Consider the following 16,456-nt stretch of genomic DNA (forward strand, 5'->3'; position numbering starts at 1 on the left):
TAGAGCTCTCTATAATGTTTCTATAATGTTTTGGAGCTCTGAGTTGTTTTAGGCAGAAAACAACTGGTGACCCCCTTCTGAGTAGCTGTTAGCTTAGCTTCCCTGACAGAATTTTTCCTCTAGTTCTCCAAACTGAGAGCATTCTGAGCATTGTCTTCTGCAGGTGAAACATTAACTACCTGCATCACACAACCCCTCTTAAAAAGATCTAAATACCCCTTGAAATTGTTAACACGGTGGAATTTTTTAGCTTATTTTGGACATAACCAAGACCACATTTTGTAGTCTCGACTGAAACGAGAAATGAGAGCTGTGCTCATGAGGTTCAGAGCAATGCAACTTCAAGTAAATATTGTTCTGTGTTTGCAGGGTATGTAAAAAAAAACAGCCGACATCCTCCCAGCTCGCTCCACTGCCCCTGAGGGGCCGGAAATCATTTATTACTGCTTCAAACAAATACATCAGCATAACATCCAGCACTTCATACATTACAACGTCTAAATGATCAAAAACACATTCATCTACATTGTCTTATCTAACTAACATGATGATTTGAGATGCATGAGCACGTTTTTTATCATTTGAAACATTTTGCTAACCACACAGACAAACAGCAAAAAACAGAAAAAGAATCACAACGATGTGCTTTTTGTTTGAGTCACTGCAAACATGTTATAGATGTAGATAGATGAACGTAGATATGGGTCTCTCAATGTGATGATCTGCGGCTACTTCTGAAATGACGTGGCTCGCACCATTAAAAAAGCAACCTTTCACTCTGAATCAAACATTAAGCTTTACAAAATGCTGCCACGACAAAATACTACTGTATTCATGTGTTTTCAGGCCTCTTGCATCTCTGGTGCACAGCAAGCAACAATACCAATAAGAACTGTGCAAAAATGGCTGTGCACACACACACACACATTTCCACGCAGCTGTGATCTCTCTCTCTCACACACACACACACACACACTCACACACACGCAAGTAGGTGAACCTGTGTCCTAGTTCTCCTCTTTCAGATTTGCAGGAGGAAATCCTGAGAGAGAGATAAAAGAATAACACTGTTCAGACTTATCTGGCGTATCAGAGCTAAAATCTACAGGTGCTTGCCTAATGATGACATATTTTCTGGAACTGACAATGCCACTAACCGCTACAGTTTATTTTAAATATGCAGCTTTGACTTTGTCTGTTCTACCAAGCTGGTGTAACATTTACAGTTCTAGCATCTTCATTTAGAACAAAGGCAAAAGTGGTAGATAAGTTTCTGATCGATTTGATTGGCTATTGTATGCAATTTCGTTGGCATCATTTGGATGGTTCTCATGAAAAGAGAGCCTTAACACAGCTGAACTATCACAGCAGGAAAGCAAATAAATGCATGAAATAATTTATTCTTTTGTCACCAAATGTCAATCCACTGCTTTAATCAACACAAATACCGTTCAGAACTGAAAATACCTTTCAGGCCACTGCTTATTTTATCACATCACAAATTTCTTTAAAAAAAAAAGAGTGAGTAGGATTAAATAAAAATCATAAAAATGACATATGAATACTGTCATTTGACAAAGACACCACACACTCTTTGTTTTTTAGGTTTATATACCAGAACATTAAAGAAATTATCTGGATGTTACCAGGTCTTACAAATCAAAAATCCAACCTCAGATAAACAACAAGGCGTGGCATAATTTAAAGTAATTGTTTGCTGTTCAAGTCCAATCGCAGCATTTCGACCAGGTTGAGGTCTGGACTTTGACTGGACCATTGCAACACCTGGATTATTTTCTTCTTCAGACACTCTGTTGAAGGTTTGCTGCTGTGTTTGGGATCATTGTTCTGTTGATGACCCAGTTTCAGCCACGCTTTAACTGCGGGGGGCGATGTTCTCATATTTGACTCTAGAATACTTTGGTATACAGAGGAGTTCACTGTCCATTCAATAACTGTAAATATCCAGGTTCTGTGGCTGCAAAATTAGCTCAAATCATCAGCCGTCCGCCATCATGCTTGACAGCTGGTATGAGGTGTTTGCGCTGATATGCTGTGTTTGGTTTTCTCTAAACGTGCTGCTGTGCATTATGACCAAACAGCTCCACTTTGGTCTAATCTGTAATCTTGTTCCAGTTGTCTTGTGGTTTGTTCATATGTAACTTTGCAAAACTAAGTCATGCTGCCATTTTAGTAATCTTAATCTTAAAATATTTTTTCCAGCAACTTTAACATTTAACATGACGAGTCCTGTAGAGTCTGAGATGTAGCTGTTGGGTTTTAGGCAGTTTCTACAAGCATTGCAGGGTCTGACTTTGGGGTGAACTTGCTTGGATGTCCATTCTTGGGAAAACACCACAATAATCTTTCTCACAGTAGAGTGATTTCCAATTAGTTTGGAAATGGCCTCATAACCCTTACCAGAGAGATGGGCAGCAACAGTTGCCTCGCTAAGATCGTTACTGTCCTCTTTAGCATTATGTTAACACACACCAGAATATTTTTAGACCAGCAAACTGCCCAAACTTCTGCTTTTATAGAGAAGTGCTCACACCTGCTGGTAATCAATTAATCAAGAGTGTTTGATTGGCAACTTGCTCTCAGACTTCTTCTTGATTTTGGTACAGATTTAAGAGATAGATAGGGTACCTACAAAAATTGTGAACTTTTTGACTGCACGTCAGGCATTGCCAAAGGTATTTTTAATCAAAAGGATTGTTTTTTCAAGAATTTTAAAGTAGCTAGAGACTTATTGTATCTGAGTTTACTGGTCAGTGTTCCACAAAGTGGTATAATCCCCCCGACAATCCAACTGTGACTAGGAAATAATAAGCAGGACTCTTATCTGTGGATGCCTATGGCCAAAAGAGCACATACCAGGTCATTAAACCTCAAATGAATGCATGTAGGTCATTTAAGGCTTTCAGTGTGAGCTGTAAAAAACAAAATCCGCCAGTGCAGGGAGGCAACTAAAGACAGCAAAAGAGGGCTTGCATACACATCTTTTTCTGAGACATACATTTTTCAGATTGCCTTAAGATGGGAGTCACAACACTTAAGAACAGAGGTTAAAGTCAAATTCTAACTGTAGAAACTTAGCCATCTGAATAAATGACCATACAGACTTCATTAACCAAGCTAGACTGACCTCAAACTTTGGATCATTGAATTTAAGGAGATTTTGGTGCCTTTCAGGATATCATACATGTTGGGATATTCCGCTGGGATCGGTTGGCTTTCATGTCTGGTGCAGCTGAGTGAGTAAAAATGGTTAGTGATCCCAAACAGCCAGTCAACGGGTAGAATGTAAATTGAAAACAGAAGGGGCCTTTGACTGAACCCTGAGACATGCCATAACTCACCCAGAAAAGTTATTATGGGTGATGGAAATGTTTCCGTTAGAGAGGAATGACTGTAATAAACTAAGAGGCTAAGAATTAATATCTTGAGGCCAACTCAGGACTGTAAACAATGCAAGCAGCTTTTCATCAAATTGATTTTATTGAACTGACTGTTTTATCTCTAAGAGCTGCAAAGACCAAAAACTAAGTTCAGATTAATTAGAACCTGTGGGGTGTCTAAATGAGAGTATAATGGGACTGGAACACATCTCCCAAAACAATACAGATAGGCCACATATTTCTGCTCAAAAAATTTGCTCTCTGTTTTGACATTTTGATGAGCCTCTAGCAAACGGCCTGCTGTAGTTTACTGTGCTGGATAGCAGGTAGTCATGTGAGGCTGAGTTTAGTTGTTGTTGTAGAGGAAGACTTTGGGACTATAGGAGTGCCACAAAAAGAGAATAAATCTGTAAGAAAAAGGAGATACAAAGGGGAAATGAACAGGGAAATCAGTTTTTTTTAATTGATTTTCATATAATACAATTTATTGATTTGGATTTTTCCTTTCTCTTTTCTACATCGCTGACCAATTTTCTTTTTGTGGCACTCCTATCATTCCATATAAGACAGATGCTTAATACAAAGCCAATTAACAGCTTTTCTTTGTTTGTTACTATACCATTTATTATGTAAAAATCCAAAATGCTTCCAAACGCCTCTTTGTATAGTTGGTGATGTGTCTGCTTGTTTAGTATTTTCCACTTTAGTAGTAACATAGGAAATATAACATTAGCTTCTTTTATTGAGATTAGCAGCACATCCATTAGGTCACGCTGATAGCAGGGCACCCTCTGCTGGACCACAAGTCAAATTATTTATACAAGGTTACCAGAATTACAAGTTTCCAAACTTCAAACCAAGATCTGAACTTTGAAGAAAAAGTGACTAGTATCAGTTTACCTTACTGTCCGCTGTTCTTTGGCAAGATGGTATAATTCTATAAAGCGTGTATCTATGCCACATAAAAATACACGTTCAGACAGATTTCAGATCAGTTCAGATCAGCAACTGGATGTTTGTCAGCCATCAAACAGAAAGCCTTGATGTCTCCCCCTTCAAGGATGATTCCCAAAAACATACATGGGTGGATCATAATTCCCCAAAAAACTGGCACACTGAAATTTTGCACTAATGGTCCCTTCATTTTTTCCCACAGTGATGATGCACTGATGATCATTTAATCAGTAAACAAGCAGGAGCTTACCAAACTTTTAAATGTGATTACAACATTATTAAATAGGCTGTCAGTGTACATTCGGCGATTCCTCTTATAGTTTTTCTTGGTCATCGGGTCTTACCTCTACACTGAGTTGGAGGACTGATCAGATAGGGAGGATGGATTCCCGATGTTTTGGCCCACATGAGTCTGGTCTGTTAAGTAACCCTCTCTGAAATATACAGGGCGTCCCCCTTCAAAAGAATCCACATATACTGTCGTTCTATAATTCTACACAGGAAACATACCACACTACAATAGTGATTTATAATGAACATTTCTACATTTTGTTTGCATCTTTGATGATATTTCCGTGACGTGTTCACTTAGTGTTCCAGACCAGCACAATGTACGCACTACTGAACTGTGTATTCTATATTGGGTTTATTGCTGAAACAGCACTTTCTCTTCAAAGTGTTCCTGTGTTTAAATTACTGGGTGTCTATGAGCCCGTTAGCACCTTCACTTACATGCTGGAAAAACCTATACATGGATATGTATATCAATACAAGAAAAATGTTAATAGTATCTATACAGATCTACAGATGTGGTTAGCTCATGTCATTACCTGTATAATTATAGATGCACCACAACCCCCCCATCAAACTGACACCAATCGCAAAAGCTGCAAAGGCAATTCCCATCACCAGTCCTGTCTGCAGCACTGGGCCTAGAGACATGTGAGAGTGTGATGATGTAAGTTAAACTGCAGCAGAGAAAAATTATTTATTTTAATTATACTCACTGCTCGGTTCTGGGTCTGGACTGGCCACTGGAGCAATACTTCGTATCCTGTTTTTTTCACCAGCAACGCCCCACGTTTTGGGTGCCAGTGAACTAATGGGATGGGTGACCACCATGGGTCTGGAGAGGTTTCTGATCGCACACTGTGATGGGGATACAATTGAGAAGGTCTATTTGTGAGTTAGGTCCTAACACCTTGTAGTGCCATGACGACAGCAGATGAAGTGATGCGGGACAGAAAATTCAGCTCTTCATTTTCACAATTTTTACAATTGTTTCCACATAATCGGTCTGCCATCAAACAAACTATTTTGCTGACTTAGATGACCACCTCCCGATCCCATCTTTCTTAGTGAGTATTGATACATGAGGCTGACACCAATCGGCTAATGTAATTTATATCAAGAAAGAACATAATCAGAGCTCCAAAATCACAATGATCCATTGTTTCACTGTCAAAATCTGCTTTATTTTGGATGGGTTTAGAGCTATGGCTCTGGTGTTGAAATTTCTGTGTATGAGTTGCTTCACCTGAGTATTGGGTGATCTGGATACAAGTGGAGGGATATGTATCCCACTATGGCAGCGATTCTTGACTGCTTCCTGTATGGGTTCCCCTCTTGTTGAGCCAGACAGACACAGAAGGACGCTGCAGTGAAGGAACTGCATAGAGTCATTAAAAACTGCCTGTAGGATGAAACTGAATCTTAAGGGCTGTTCTCCTCCACCTCCCCCAACCTTAGGGATACCCTTGTGTATTCTAGCGCCTTTTCTTCCTTTGTGATAATTTCTGCCTCTATGCAGTCCTTCCGCCTCTTCCGGCTCACCATCACCTTCAGCCCCTTCCTCCTGTTCATCTTTTTTCTTTGCAACGATGGTCAGGGACGGGTCTGAGGAACAGCCGTTGCTTATCACGGTCCAGAAAGGGAATTTTTTGGGGTCAGACACAGGGGATAAAAAACACGACTTCACTTGCACGAAATCTGCGTTGGGCACTTTGGCTGAAATCTGCAGTAGAACAGATGTCAAAACTTTGATGAAGAAAACATTACATTTGAGTTAAGAGACATGAAGATCTCAAACACAGACCTCAACATAGACACGATGGTTAGCAGAGATGACACAGGGCCCGATCCATGTCTGCTTGTAGCTCTCAGTGACAAAAAGATTCAAGAGAAGAGCAGGCTCAGAATTGTGTCTGGGAGCTGGTAGGTGGCTAGGTCCTGGACCAGACTTGGGACCTTGTCGTAACCCCCTTGGGAACCTTCCTAGAGGAAGGCTTAGAGGAAGGCTTAGAGGAAGGGTTACATTATCATCATCAGCAGGATGTAAGGGGATGGCAACAAAGCAGCTAATCTGACAGGGGGAGAAAAAAAGTGATTACAGGTGAAGATTATCAAATAGTAAATGGAGAACATTAGATGGATAAGATGAACACATGCAAACACGAAGATATCTCACATGTATGCTGAGTGGACGTTCAGACTTTTCTGTATCACTGAGTGACACGGCTGTCTGAGGCTCGTCTCTCCAAAGTAACACCTGGACAGAGAGAACAAAGAGCAAAACAGAGTATAGGAATCTGTGGAAGTTGACTTGTAAATAGTTAACGGAAGAATACAAGCTAAATATAGCAAATACTCTCATAACTATATGCAGTATATATTGCTACTGGTGATGCCTCATCCACAACTTTCTATCACAGCAGTAGTTTAAGATCCATTACTGTTTTCTGTGTACATGTTGCTCTCAGGTAAAACTATTAAAAAATAACAACTAGGCGCCAGATGCCTAAAACTACAGTAAGAATCTATTACATAAACTCAGGCATCCTGAATCTATACCCATGTGTACAAAGCTGATTTCCCCTGCTGTTATATTTTTGTATGTTGACAAGGCACTTTTCATTCATTTGCAAAAAAACAAAACAATGTTAGCAATAATTTTATACCCTGTCTAGTTTAATATCCCGAGGTTGTGTTTACCTCATTTTAAGACCTGGTAAGCACCAGAGGATATTTTGTTATGTCCATGTGTTTTTCAGTATTCTAAAACATTACCTTTGTGCCCCTAAAGTTTGCCTAATGTAAAATCATCCTTCCTTCCTTCCAATTTCCTGCCTCTGAACTAAGATTTTTTTTCTCATTTAAATTGCCTCCATGCAGAGACTCAATTTTAGGGTTTAACAAATGTTCTGGTCATGATGACATTGGTCACAAGCCACACAAGGACAACATTAAGATACCACAATTTAAAATCCCTCATCAAGCACCACATATAATTTTTTCCCCCACCACTTGCCTTCTGAAATACAGACGATTATAAGGTCATAAAGTACCGTGCCAGAACCTTTTGAAGTTTTTTCTAGTCGAGCTCTCTGAGCTAACAGCAACAATAACTTCATCTAAACCATGAACTTGTATTTTAGACTCAATCCCAATCAGACTGTGCAAGGAGGTTTTCTTCTTAATCAACACTTCCATATTGAATTTGATCAATGTAGCTTTGTTGACAAATTCTCTCTGAGGGAGCATGGCCCCCAGACACTGTTTGTTAGGGACTGTGATAGTGTGGTGGTAAGATTGCCACCTTTCATGTAGGTGACCTAGGTTCAAATCCCCTGCATGAAAGGTATTACCTCCATTAGGGGTCTTGCCTAACAACCCCCTTACCCTACCTGTAAGTTGCTGTGGATAAAAGCATATGCTAAATGCATAAACATAGACACACGTAACTTATTTGGGTTCATGATTTTATGCTTCACAAATCTTCAATCACACCTCAGATGATAGACTAAACAAGGGTATACTGGGACAACAGACTGGAGGATAAATGTGGTATTTTGAGCTGAAACATGAAAGACACATTCTGGGAAGGTGAGAATCATTCTGTTTGTGCTAGTTGCTTATTTTCAAACCTCCTCTCACATTCTGTGGCCCTCAGCACTTTCTGTCCAAATTTCTTATCTCACCATGTTTTTGTACTGCACCCCTCTGGGCTCTCCCAGAAGCATGGCCTCAGTTCCGCAGAAAATGACTGGTAACGTTAACAGGAAATGGCTCCCGTTGGAAAGAGCTTGGCATCTTGGATCCCGCAGAGTCACAGCAGCAACTGGCACTGACAAGCTCTAGCGGAGAGAACTTGTGTTAGCATATCTGACTTCCAAACAAAGCTGATCAAATCACTTCTATGACCAAACTAAAGCTGGTTAAACTGGGCTTTCAGGTGTAGACTTCTGCTTTGCATGAGATTTGTCTGACAGATAAAAGACAGACAGCAAGAAGGTTATCTGTACCAGACAGATCTGTACCCAGTGTCCTGGGAGGGTCCAGACTTATCTGATGCCAGACAGTTGATAATCAGATAATTCCAGTACCAGACAGTAAATTAATTATCCTGCAGTTATTCATAGTGGATATTTGTCACTCTCCATCTTATTGATCTAAAAAACCTCACTGCTCATAAGGAGTGTTGTTTTTGACTCTTTCTGTATGTAGTTTCAAGTGTGAATTTCCATCCATCCATTTTCTACACCCGGTTAATCCATCAGTCTGGTCGCAGGGGGGCTGGAGCCTATCCCAGTGGTCATCGGGCCCCACGCTCACATTCACTGCTAAGGACAATTGTAGAGACACCAATTAACCTAACATGCATGTTTTTGGATGGTGGGAGGAAGCCGGAGTACCCGGAGAGAACCCATGCATACACGGGGAGAACATGCAAACTCCACACAGAAAGGCCACGGGAGTTGAACCTGGAACCCTTGCTGTGAGGTAACGGTCAAGTGTGAATTTCTGTTGTATTCTTTTTCATCCAGATAAACTTGCTGGACACTTTTGAAGGGCTAATTGATGAGCGCAAGTAGAAAAAAAAGAGAGATGGCCCAGGAAAACTATAATCATCCTGTAAAATTAAGGGAATTGCAATAGTTTGTTTATTTAAGACTACATACCATAAGGTGAACGGCTAGCTTCCTTTTCAAATAATTTTTTATCTACATTTGTCTCTGCCTTTAAACTTAGGTATGATAAACACCTGCAGGCTTTGTTGGTCCACTGTCACACTGAGGAGTCCGCCCTCACAGTTGACTATGAAACTCTCCTGTCCTTCTCCAGTATTCAGCCACTCCCTCAGCCTGCGCTCCTCCACCCACAGAGGCCTCATGACCAGGGAATTCATCAATGCAACCTCATCTGTGGTGGGAACAAAGAGGGGGCTTAGAGACAGCAATACAGCCCTAAAGTAAACACAGTCACCACCTGAGTTAGAGTACAAGAGTCGTGACTAAAGTAATTACTTGAGTGGAGTAACTTTCAGTAGAAATGGAAATATGACCCTCTACAGGTTACCTCACAGACATACTGCACCTCATTCATAAATAGAATAGAATAGAATAAAGTTGCTAGCAGCTAAGAGCTAGTGCCAGCTTGACACTGCCGTCAGTGTCATTTTGTTACTATCAAACTATCAAGGGACACAGGGCCAAGCTAATAATGAAATTTAATTGATAAATAAACAAATAAACAAGCTGGATCAAAGAAAATAAAAAGGAAATGCGCAGTTCTTTCACACAAATAGGAAGACAAGAGACACATAGGTGTCCTGACCTGTCCCGCCTTCAGCCAGCTGGATCACAAAGTGATTGGCCAGCTGTGCTTCTGTGTATGAGGTCACCTTGTTGTAGCCCCTCTCATTGGCCCAGACTAGAAGATCAGATTTGATTATTAAGCCAGAGTCAAGTTTGCTGGACAGGGTAAGATTAGGCTCAGGTGGATGGGGCAAGGACACACTGTTGGAGGACTGTGGGGAGAGACAGAGGATACATGGAGCACATAATCAAAGTGTAGTCAAGTCAAGCAAAAAAGATGGAAAAAACAAATATGTTGTTTGCCAAGCTTGACATCAGCAATCAAAATGCTGATACAGTGGTTGAAGATGGTGGTTTATTGTGCTGAACTGACTGAACTGTATCTTAAGGGGAGGGGGGGGAGGGGGGGGGGGGGGGGGGGGACAAAACAAATAAAAAAAAGGCCAAAAAAAACTGTCACAAATAAATGAATAAATAAATTCTTTAACAGGTATCTGGAAACGAGAGATGTGACCCATACATGAACACAGATGCATCCTCGGACACCATGAGCACTAATAGCCCAGCTGACTGGCACCAAGCTGCTGAGAATCAGCACAACCTTATGTGCGCTTGCACTGGCCACCGGGGGCACAAGAGAGACAGTCACCTCGACCTGCAGACAACTGGAAGAGACTGAGTATGAAAACAAAGTTAACGTTCCCATGCACATAGAACAGTCATTGATTCATTAGTCAGGACACAGAGGCTGCACGTTCTCACCCACGGAGCCCTGAACCTGCTGAATGGAGCTTGATTACATGGACCTCAGGGCTTTCCCCACTGTCTGTGGTGTAAGCGCAGCCCTGAACTGCCTGTTGCTGCAGGTCAGAGGTCATGTAATTGTGAGAGAGAAACGTGGACTGCAGCTTGCACTTGGAAGGCAGGGTTGGATCTGAAATACGGAGACAAGAGATTTTTCTAAAATTGGAAATTACTTTCACAAGTTCTTTCTTAACAGTCCGTCTGACTTCATTCTAAGTTTAGGTCTGTTGAAACAGAGAAGGAAGATTACTAAGACAAGATAAGACAACACGACCTGCATGTATCCCCAGAGCATTATTCAACTGTGCCAATGTTCAGGTTAACCATTTTTACCCACGAGCAATAAGAAGTAAGTATTTATATATTTGTATATTTAAAAATTGAATAAAACATAATAAATCTTAAAAAAAAGAAGGTCCTCATCAAAATATAGTCTCTTGATGGCTCACCTTCGCCCAAACGAATGTAGACACGATTGCCATGTGTTGTGTGTGTCAGAGAAGACAGGTTGCCATGGTGTTTTAGAGCCCAGCGGTGCAGTGCAAGGGGGTGTATAGGTAATGAATGAACCATCTGGACATGCAAAGGTAGAGTGTGCGACTCTACGTTGGATTTTGCAGACAGCTACCAGATAAGGATAAAAACACAGCATATAATTATGTGATTAAATGAGCTATCACTTCAATGAGAACTCATAGTGACATCAAGGGTGTCAGTAATTCTCTCTTCTGCACACTCGGACTGACCTGAACCAAGACTGGGAGGTTGTGGGGCAGTCGTTCAGCCTTCAGTAACCAGACGACTGGGAGTTTGGAGCTGAGCACCAGGTGAACAGGTCTGAGAAGAGTAGTGGACACACACAAGGGCTTCAGCAACACCGTCACCTGTGGACAGGAGAGAAAAAGTGTAGTCAATGTATAAAGCCATTCCTCCATGTAAATATGCATTATGCATACTAACCCTATGATAAGACCACATCTAATAGAAACTTATTACACAAGTAAAAAAATTTAACCAAATTAATTCACAAAATAAATCATTATTATATGTTGTTGTTTGTATTCTTTGCATTTTGTAAGATGTTTTTTGACTTTGTTTCTCACCACATTCACTTTTCTGCAATACATTTACTGTTTTTCTCAACAGATTTCCTGTTTTTTGACATTTATAGGATAATAAAAGGGTAGCGACTGATCGCTGGTGTATGTCACTGTAGACACAGAAAACGTTGTGATTAGCTAACTGTGTGACCTCACTCATTGGTTTGTGGTTCACAGTTTTGGAGGATAAGGTCCAGCATTCTATGCCCTGGTCCTCTGTTTTTTTTAAAACCGGACACGAGTGATTATTGAATTTTACTGTGAACCATGAAAACCACACGTACAATGTGACAGCTACTTCTCAATCACGGGGTAGCCATGACTACACTATCATGTTGTGTATTTAGTCATTTAGACTATGAACTCATTAGGGAAATGTCCACTGAGGTAATAAACAAACTAAGAGGTAGTATGACTTTTATACAATTGGACTGTCAATAACAATGGTGCGAGGAAGGGAGGACCCAGATGCAGACTTCCAAATCAAAAAGGTTTATTCCAAGCACAAAACGAGGAGCAAGACAAGAACAAAAGTTGCGGCTGAGCTTGATATCTAAAATACTAAAAACTATGGCAAAACAAAACAAGACTATGGTATAGAATAAATAAACAAGACTATTATCTACAGACAAGACTATGGTACTGTGGAGGCAAAAACCTGACTTAAGAAGACGTGGCGTGAACATGGAAGGTAAGTGAGGATTTCGCAATGACTGACGGAAACCTGGAAACTATATACTGTGGGAGGTGATTAGTGACAAGGTGCAGCTGTGAAACAGAAAACAGATGACTTGAGTGAAGCTAAGTGACAGAGGAAAAAAACATGACAAGAAACCTAGAAACCTGAAAACATAAGAACCTGAAAACATAAAAAATAACCTGAAAACAAGATAATCAAACATAAAATGTGACACGGACTTCTTAGTGACCACAGAAATAGTCTTATATTGCCCAATTGAAAGAACACATATTGACTGGCTTGACTTTTCAGACCCACATGAGATGTCCTATACCTTTTATCTATTTACTAGCTAAGCAAATCTAAAGCAAGATTTTGAAATGCTGCAAAAATCAAATGTGAGTCAGACGCTTTTCCATTGACTGGTTTGAAATGAATAAACTAGGCAGCATCATTTCAAGAGAGTGTGGTGGTTTAGACAACGTTGCTCATGGTTTTCATTCAATAGAAGAAGTAGTTGTCCTAACCTGAAACTAGAGCTCCTACCTTGATAAAGGAAAATAAAAAAACAACTGCAGTGGACATCCACAAGAGGAAAATGGGCAAAGCTTTTCTTTAGGAATTACTTCAATCTTTTGGAATATTTGCGATATGATATTGTTTCAGGGAAGACCTGGTGAGTCAAGGCTTTATTGTTTGTCAGTTCAGACCAGAAGCAGCTAGTCAGTGTCTTCAAAACTGTTTCCATTCCCCTTAATGTGCATAATGTCTCATTTGAAACAGACAAAACCTCTAAAGTAAGCATTTTATTTTTTTGGAAATTTGTGAAACTTTTCTTTTTTGTCTTTACCATTTCCAGTCACATTTTTTCCTATTCGTGTCTTCTAAACATGCATGAAAATGTCAACGGAAACATGGCTACCTGGATACTGTATCAATTTCTTCAGTTGTTAGCAATGTAACAGATGCTCTCTTTACTCCCCAAAACACAATAGCTAGCAGACATTTTAACCATCCATTTTTTTTTTACCTTAAATACAAAAACTCAGTGGTAACACGGGACAGTGAACTTACTTCTTAAATGTAGACAGGAAAAAGCACTGAAAGACTAACAATGTTAGTTGACAGCTAACATGGTTAACATTAGCTTGCTAGCTAACAAGGAAATAGTAACCAAAATATTTGAATAAAAAAATATGTAAAAAAAAAAACAACTTTTATTTAAAAACCTAACTGAGAATGTAAAAATACATAACGCCTTGTTGTATTTTGAGACATGAGCACCATCTTGTGAGAAATGTTAAGATCTTTGTTGCTCGTTTAGATTTAGTTTTGTTTGGCTAAAAACTATCAAACCTAGTGGAGAAGACAAAACAAGAAGGAAGAAAAAGAAGAAAGAAGTTGGAGCTTACCAAGAATAAAAGAATCACACCACTGAACACAAGATCTGCTAATTAATATGGCAATATTAATCTAATCCCTCGCAAAATTCAAACGCTTCTTTGGCTATTTTCATAAAGAAAACAAAACATAACTGAACTGAAAAGCCCTGTAGGCAACATAGGTGGCGGGAAATTCGAAGAACCTTCAGATTTAAGCAGCAAGCATTAAAACGCTATAACCCCACCAGTGATGTTGGAAATCTCACGGAGACAGTTACTATTTTATTAACTTTACTATCTATTGTGTTTGATTAGCACGACAGTAATATCTAATTATTTTAAATGTCGTCATTGTAATCAACACTAATGTATCCCAACACCTCATGTTCAGAAACTATGAAAAGTTAGTAACTTTTTTCTTTCAATGCCTTTAATAGTCGAGGGCCTGAACTTTTTCCCATAATTTTTCTAACGTGAAAGTTCACACGTTACCTTATTCTCAGGGCTGTTTGTCACTCTTCTCAATGCAATGACATGAGTCTCCTTGTTCCCACGCTCTCTTGCAGCACAACCTGGACCTGCTTTAAACCTCTCCAGCAGACCCTGGACAGGGTGCTGTGGCCCCACCGGACCAGACAGTGGACATCTCACCTCTACACCTTGAATAGAGGATGACAGGGCACATATTTTTAAAAATAAAAGTCTATATTCATAATGTGACAATTGATAAATGATTTGAGTTATGTGTGAGATTGATCCTGCAGGCTCTTATATTTTCTTCCAATATGAAGGTCTGTTGTTTTGAGGCCAGTAAGGACTGGAAAATTCCCCAGAGAATCATTGTGTTGATTTGCAGTTTCCTTTTGACTGCTATTAAAACAGAAAAAAAAAGAAAAAGAATTTGAGACTGCAGGATCCGCTGCACCCTAATGGTCTTACATTACCTGCCAGTCTCTCGCAGAACAACAGAAGCCAGAAAAACGTCCATTGAATCTCTGACAGCGAAGGCATTGTGAAACTGGACTGATGTGACAGAGAGCCTGACAACATCCTAGAAAAAAATTACATTTGCCCAGTCAGCTACATTTTTGGGACACACACACACAAAAAAACCTGTCTGTGAGCGCTTTACAGACTCACATATGTAACAAAGTAGCCAGGTGTAGTCACACAACTCAATAAATAATTAATTAACCATGAAATTTACTTGAAAACATGTTAAGATTCACTCAAAGTCAAAATGCGGTGCGTTTGTTTGTCATATGAATGACAATTGAATCACCTTTACATTTATTTAAACAAACCCTGAATGGGTTAAGAAAAAAAACACACCTATATAATCCACAATGCTTTGAGGTGCTTTTCTATTTTAGAATAACAGATTTAATATCTGTCTTAAATATTTTACAGCTCACGAGTCGACATATTCGAGCAGAATTCACGCACAGAAACATTTACTAAAGGCATTGCATAATCTGAAGCACAAGACAGGACAGCAAAACTTTTCCATTTTATACCCAAACTTCTTTTTTTTCTTCAAATATTCTTTTCCGTATGGCTGTTAATTAAAGTAACTGTATTAACTCCGACATAGAAATCGCGAGCAAACTCGTTTTAGACTATTTCTGTCCCGTCAGAAAGGATGTTTCACGGCTGCTAAAGCTCTTCTTCCTCGGCAGATATTGATTTGGAGGGAACATGTGTCGAACTCACCTGCGGCGATGCACAGAGGCTGACTGCTGGCCCAGCTGTTGGTGCTGTGGCTGAGGAGGTCTGTATCTTCAACTCTACACACGCCCCCTCATTTCCTAAACGCACACGCAGCCACACACTCACAAACAGGCGTGTTTACATCTTCTGACAAGTTAAGAAAGAAAAATATTAACTTCGCAGTCGGCTGATGTGCGACTTGTGGCAAAAAGAAAAAAGAAAAAGAAAAAAGGATATTAATTGCACACACAGAGTTGGACTGAAAGGGTGAAGCGCTTATAAAGGCACACTTAAAGGGGCAGTATGGGAGGGACTGCGGGATGGTGTGACAGAGTGGAGAGAGAAAAAGGCAAGGGGGCGAATAAAAGGTTTTGCAAACGTCTCCAAGCATAGATGGCAACAGGAGGGAGGACCAGAGGGAGAGAGGAGGGGAAAGGAGAGAAGGAGGAGGGTGAACTCTGAGTTTGACAGGCAGGTGAATGGGGGAGCGGGCCGGGAGTGCAGAGGCAGCATGCGCACGCACACGCACACAAACAAAACGCAGTCACATGAAAAAGCGTGTACACCATCGTTGTCTTTAAAAAGTTGTACTGGACACAATGCAAAAGATCATCTGACTCTTCGAAGTAGGCAAATACATTAAAGGACAAGCAGAGCATGACTTTTTACACCGTGTCATTGTTTATTGAGCAAAAACTAAGCCAAAATGAAAACTAAATGCACCCTTCCTGCTTCCATAAGACGTAAGAGGGTCAGAAGAAGCCAGGTGTTGCCAGTCAAAAGCACTTGATTAACTGATCATCAGCAGGTGTGAGCACCTCTATAGAAGCAG

General features: G+C 40.1%; 1 protein-coding gene across 4 annotated transcripts; it reads right to left on the reverse strand.

Annotated features, from left to right (window-relative positions):
• Positions 1-394: 394 nt before the first annotated feature.
• engl (endoglin, like) lies at positions 395-15,829 on the reverse strand. 4 transcript variants are annotated; one of them, XM_072369279.1, is made up of 17 exons: positions 15,628-15,826; positions 14,859-14,965; positions 14,407-14,573; positions 11,500-11,637; positions 11,203-11,377; positions 10,712-10,883; positions 10,470-10,614; positions 9,969-10,161; positions 9,397-9,554; positions 8,333-8,488; positions 6,823-6,903; positions 6,451-6,717; positions 5,893-6,369; positions 5,363-5,504; positions 5,186-5,287; positions 4,700-4,811; positions 395-1,042 (listed from the first exon to the last, which is right to left on the reverse strand). In XM_072369279.1, exons 2-16 carry the CDS (start codon positions 14,962-14,964, stop codon positions 4,702-4,704), a joined length of 2,589 nt encoding a protein of 862 aa, XP_072225380.1. In that variant the 5' UTR covers position 14,965; positions 15,628-15,826; the 3' UTR covers positions 395-1,042; positions 4,700-4,701. The 4 variants fall into 4 exon arrangements, with proteins under 4 accessions (XP_072225380.1, XP_072225382.1, XP_072225383.1 ...); XM_072369281.1 differs by lacking the exon at positions 5,186-5,287 and having other exon boundaries at positions 15,628-15,829; XM_072369282.1 differs by lacking the exon at positions 8,333-8,488 and having other exon boundaries at positions 15,628-15,828.
• Positions 15,830-16,456: the final 627 nt, after the last annotated feature.

Source organism: Leuresthes tenuis, unplaced genomic scaffold (genome assembly GCF_036924035.1).
Source record: "Leuresthes tenuis unplaced genomic scaffold, fLeuTen1.0.hap1 SCAF_17, whole genome shotgun sequence".
Taxonomy (NCBI): Eukaryota; Metazoa; Chordata; class Actinopteri; order Atheriniformes; family Atherinopsidae; genus Leuresthes; species Leuresthes tenuis.

Bases quoted from the DNA above. Each gene is read 5' to 3' on its own strand.
- engl (XM_072369279.1), bottom strand. From the start codon at position 14,964: ATGTTGTCAGGCTCTCTGTCACATCAGTCCAGTTTCACAATGCCTTCG. The intron at 10,884-11,202 runs GTGAGCCATCAA...TCCGTATTTCAG, and splicing joins CTACATTCGTTTGGGCGAAG to ATCCAACCCTGCCTTCCAAG. The intron at 10,162-10,469 runs GTATGGGTCACA...CTCTCCCCACAG, and splicing joins GAGGATGCATCTGTGTTCAT to TCCTCCAACAGTGTGTCCTT.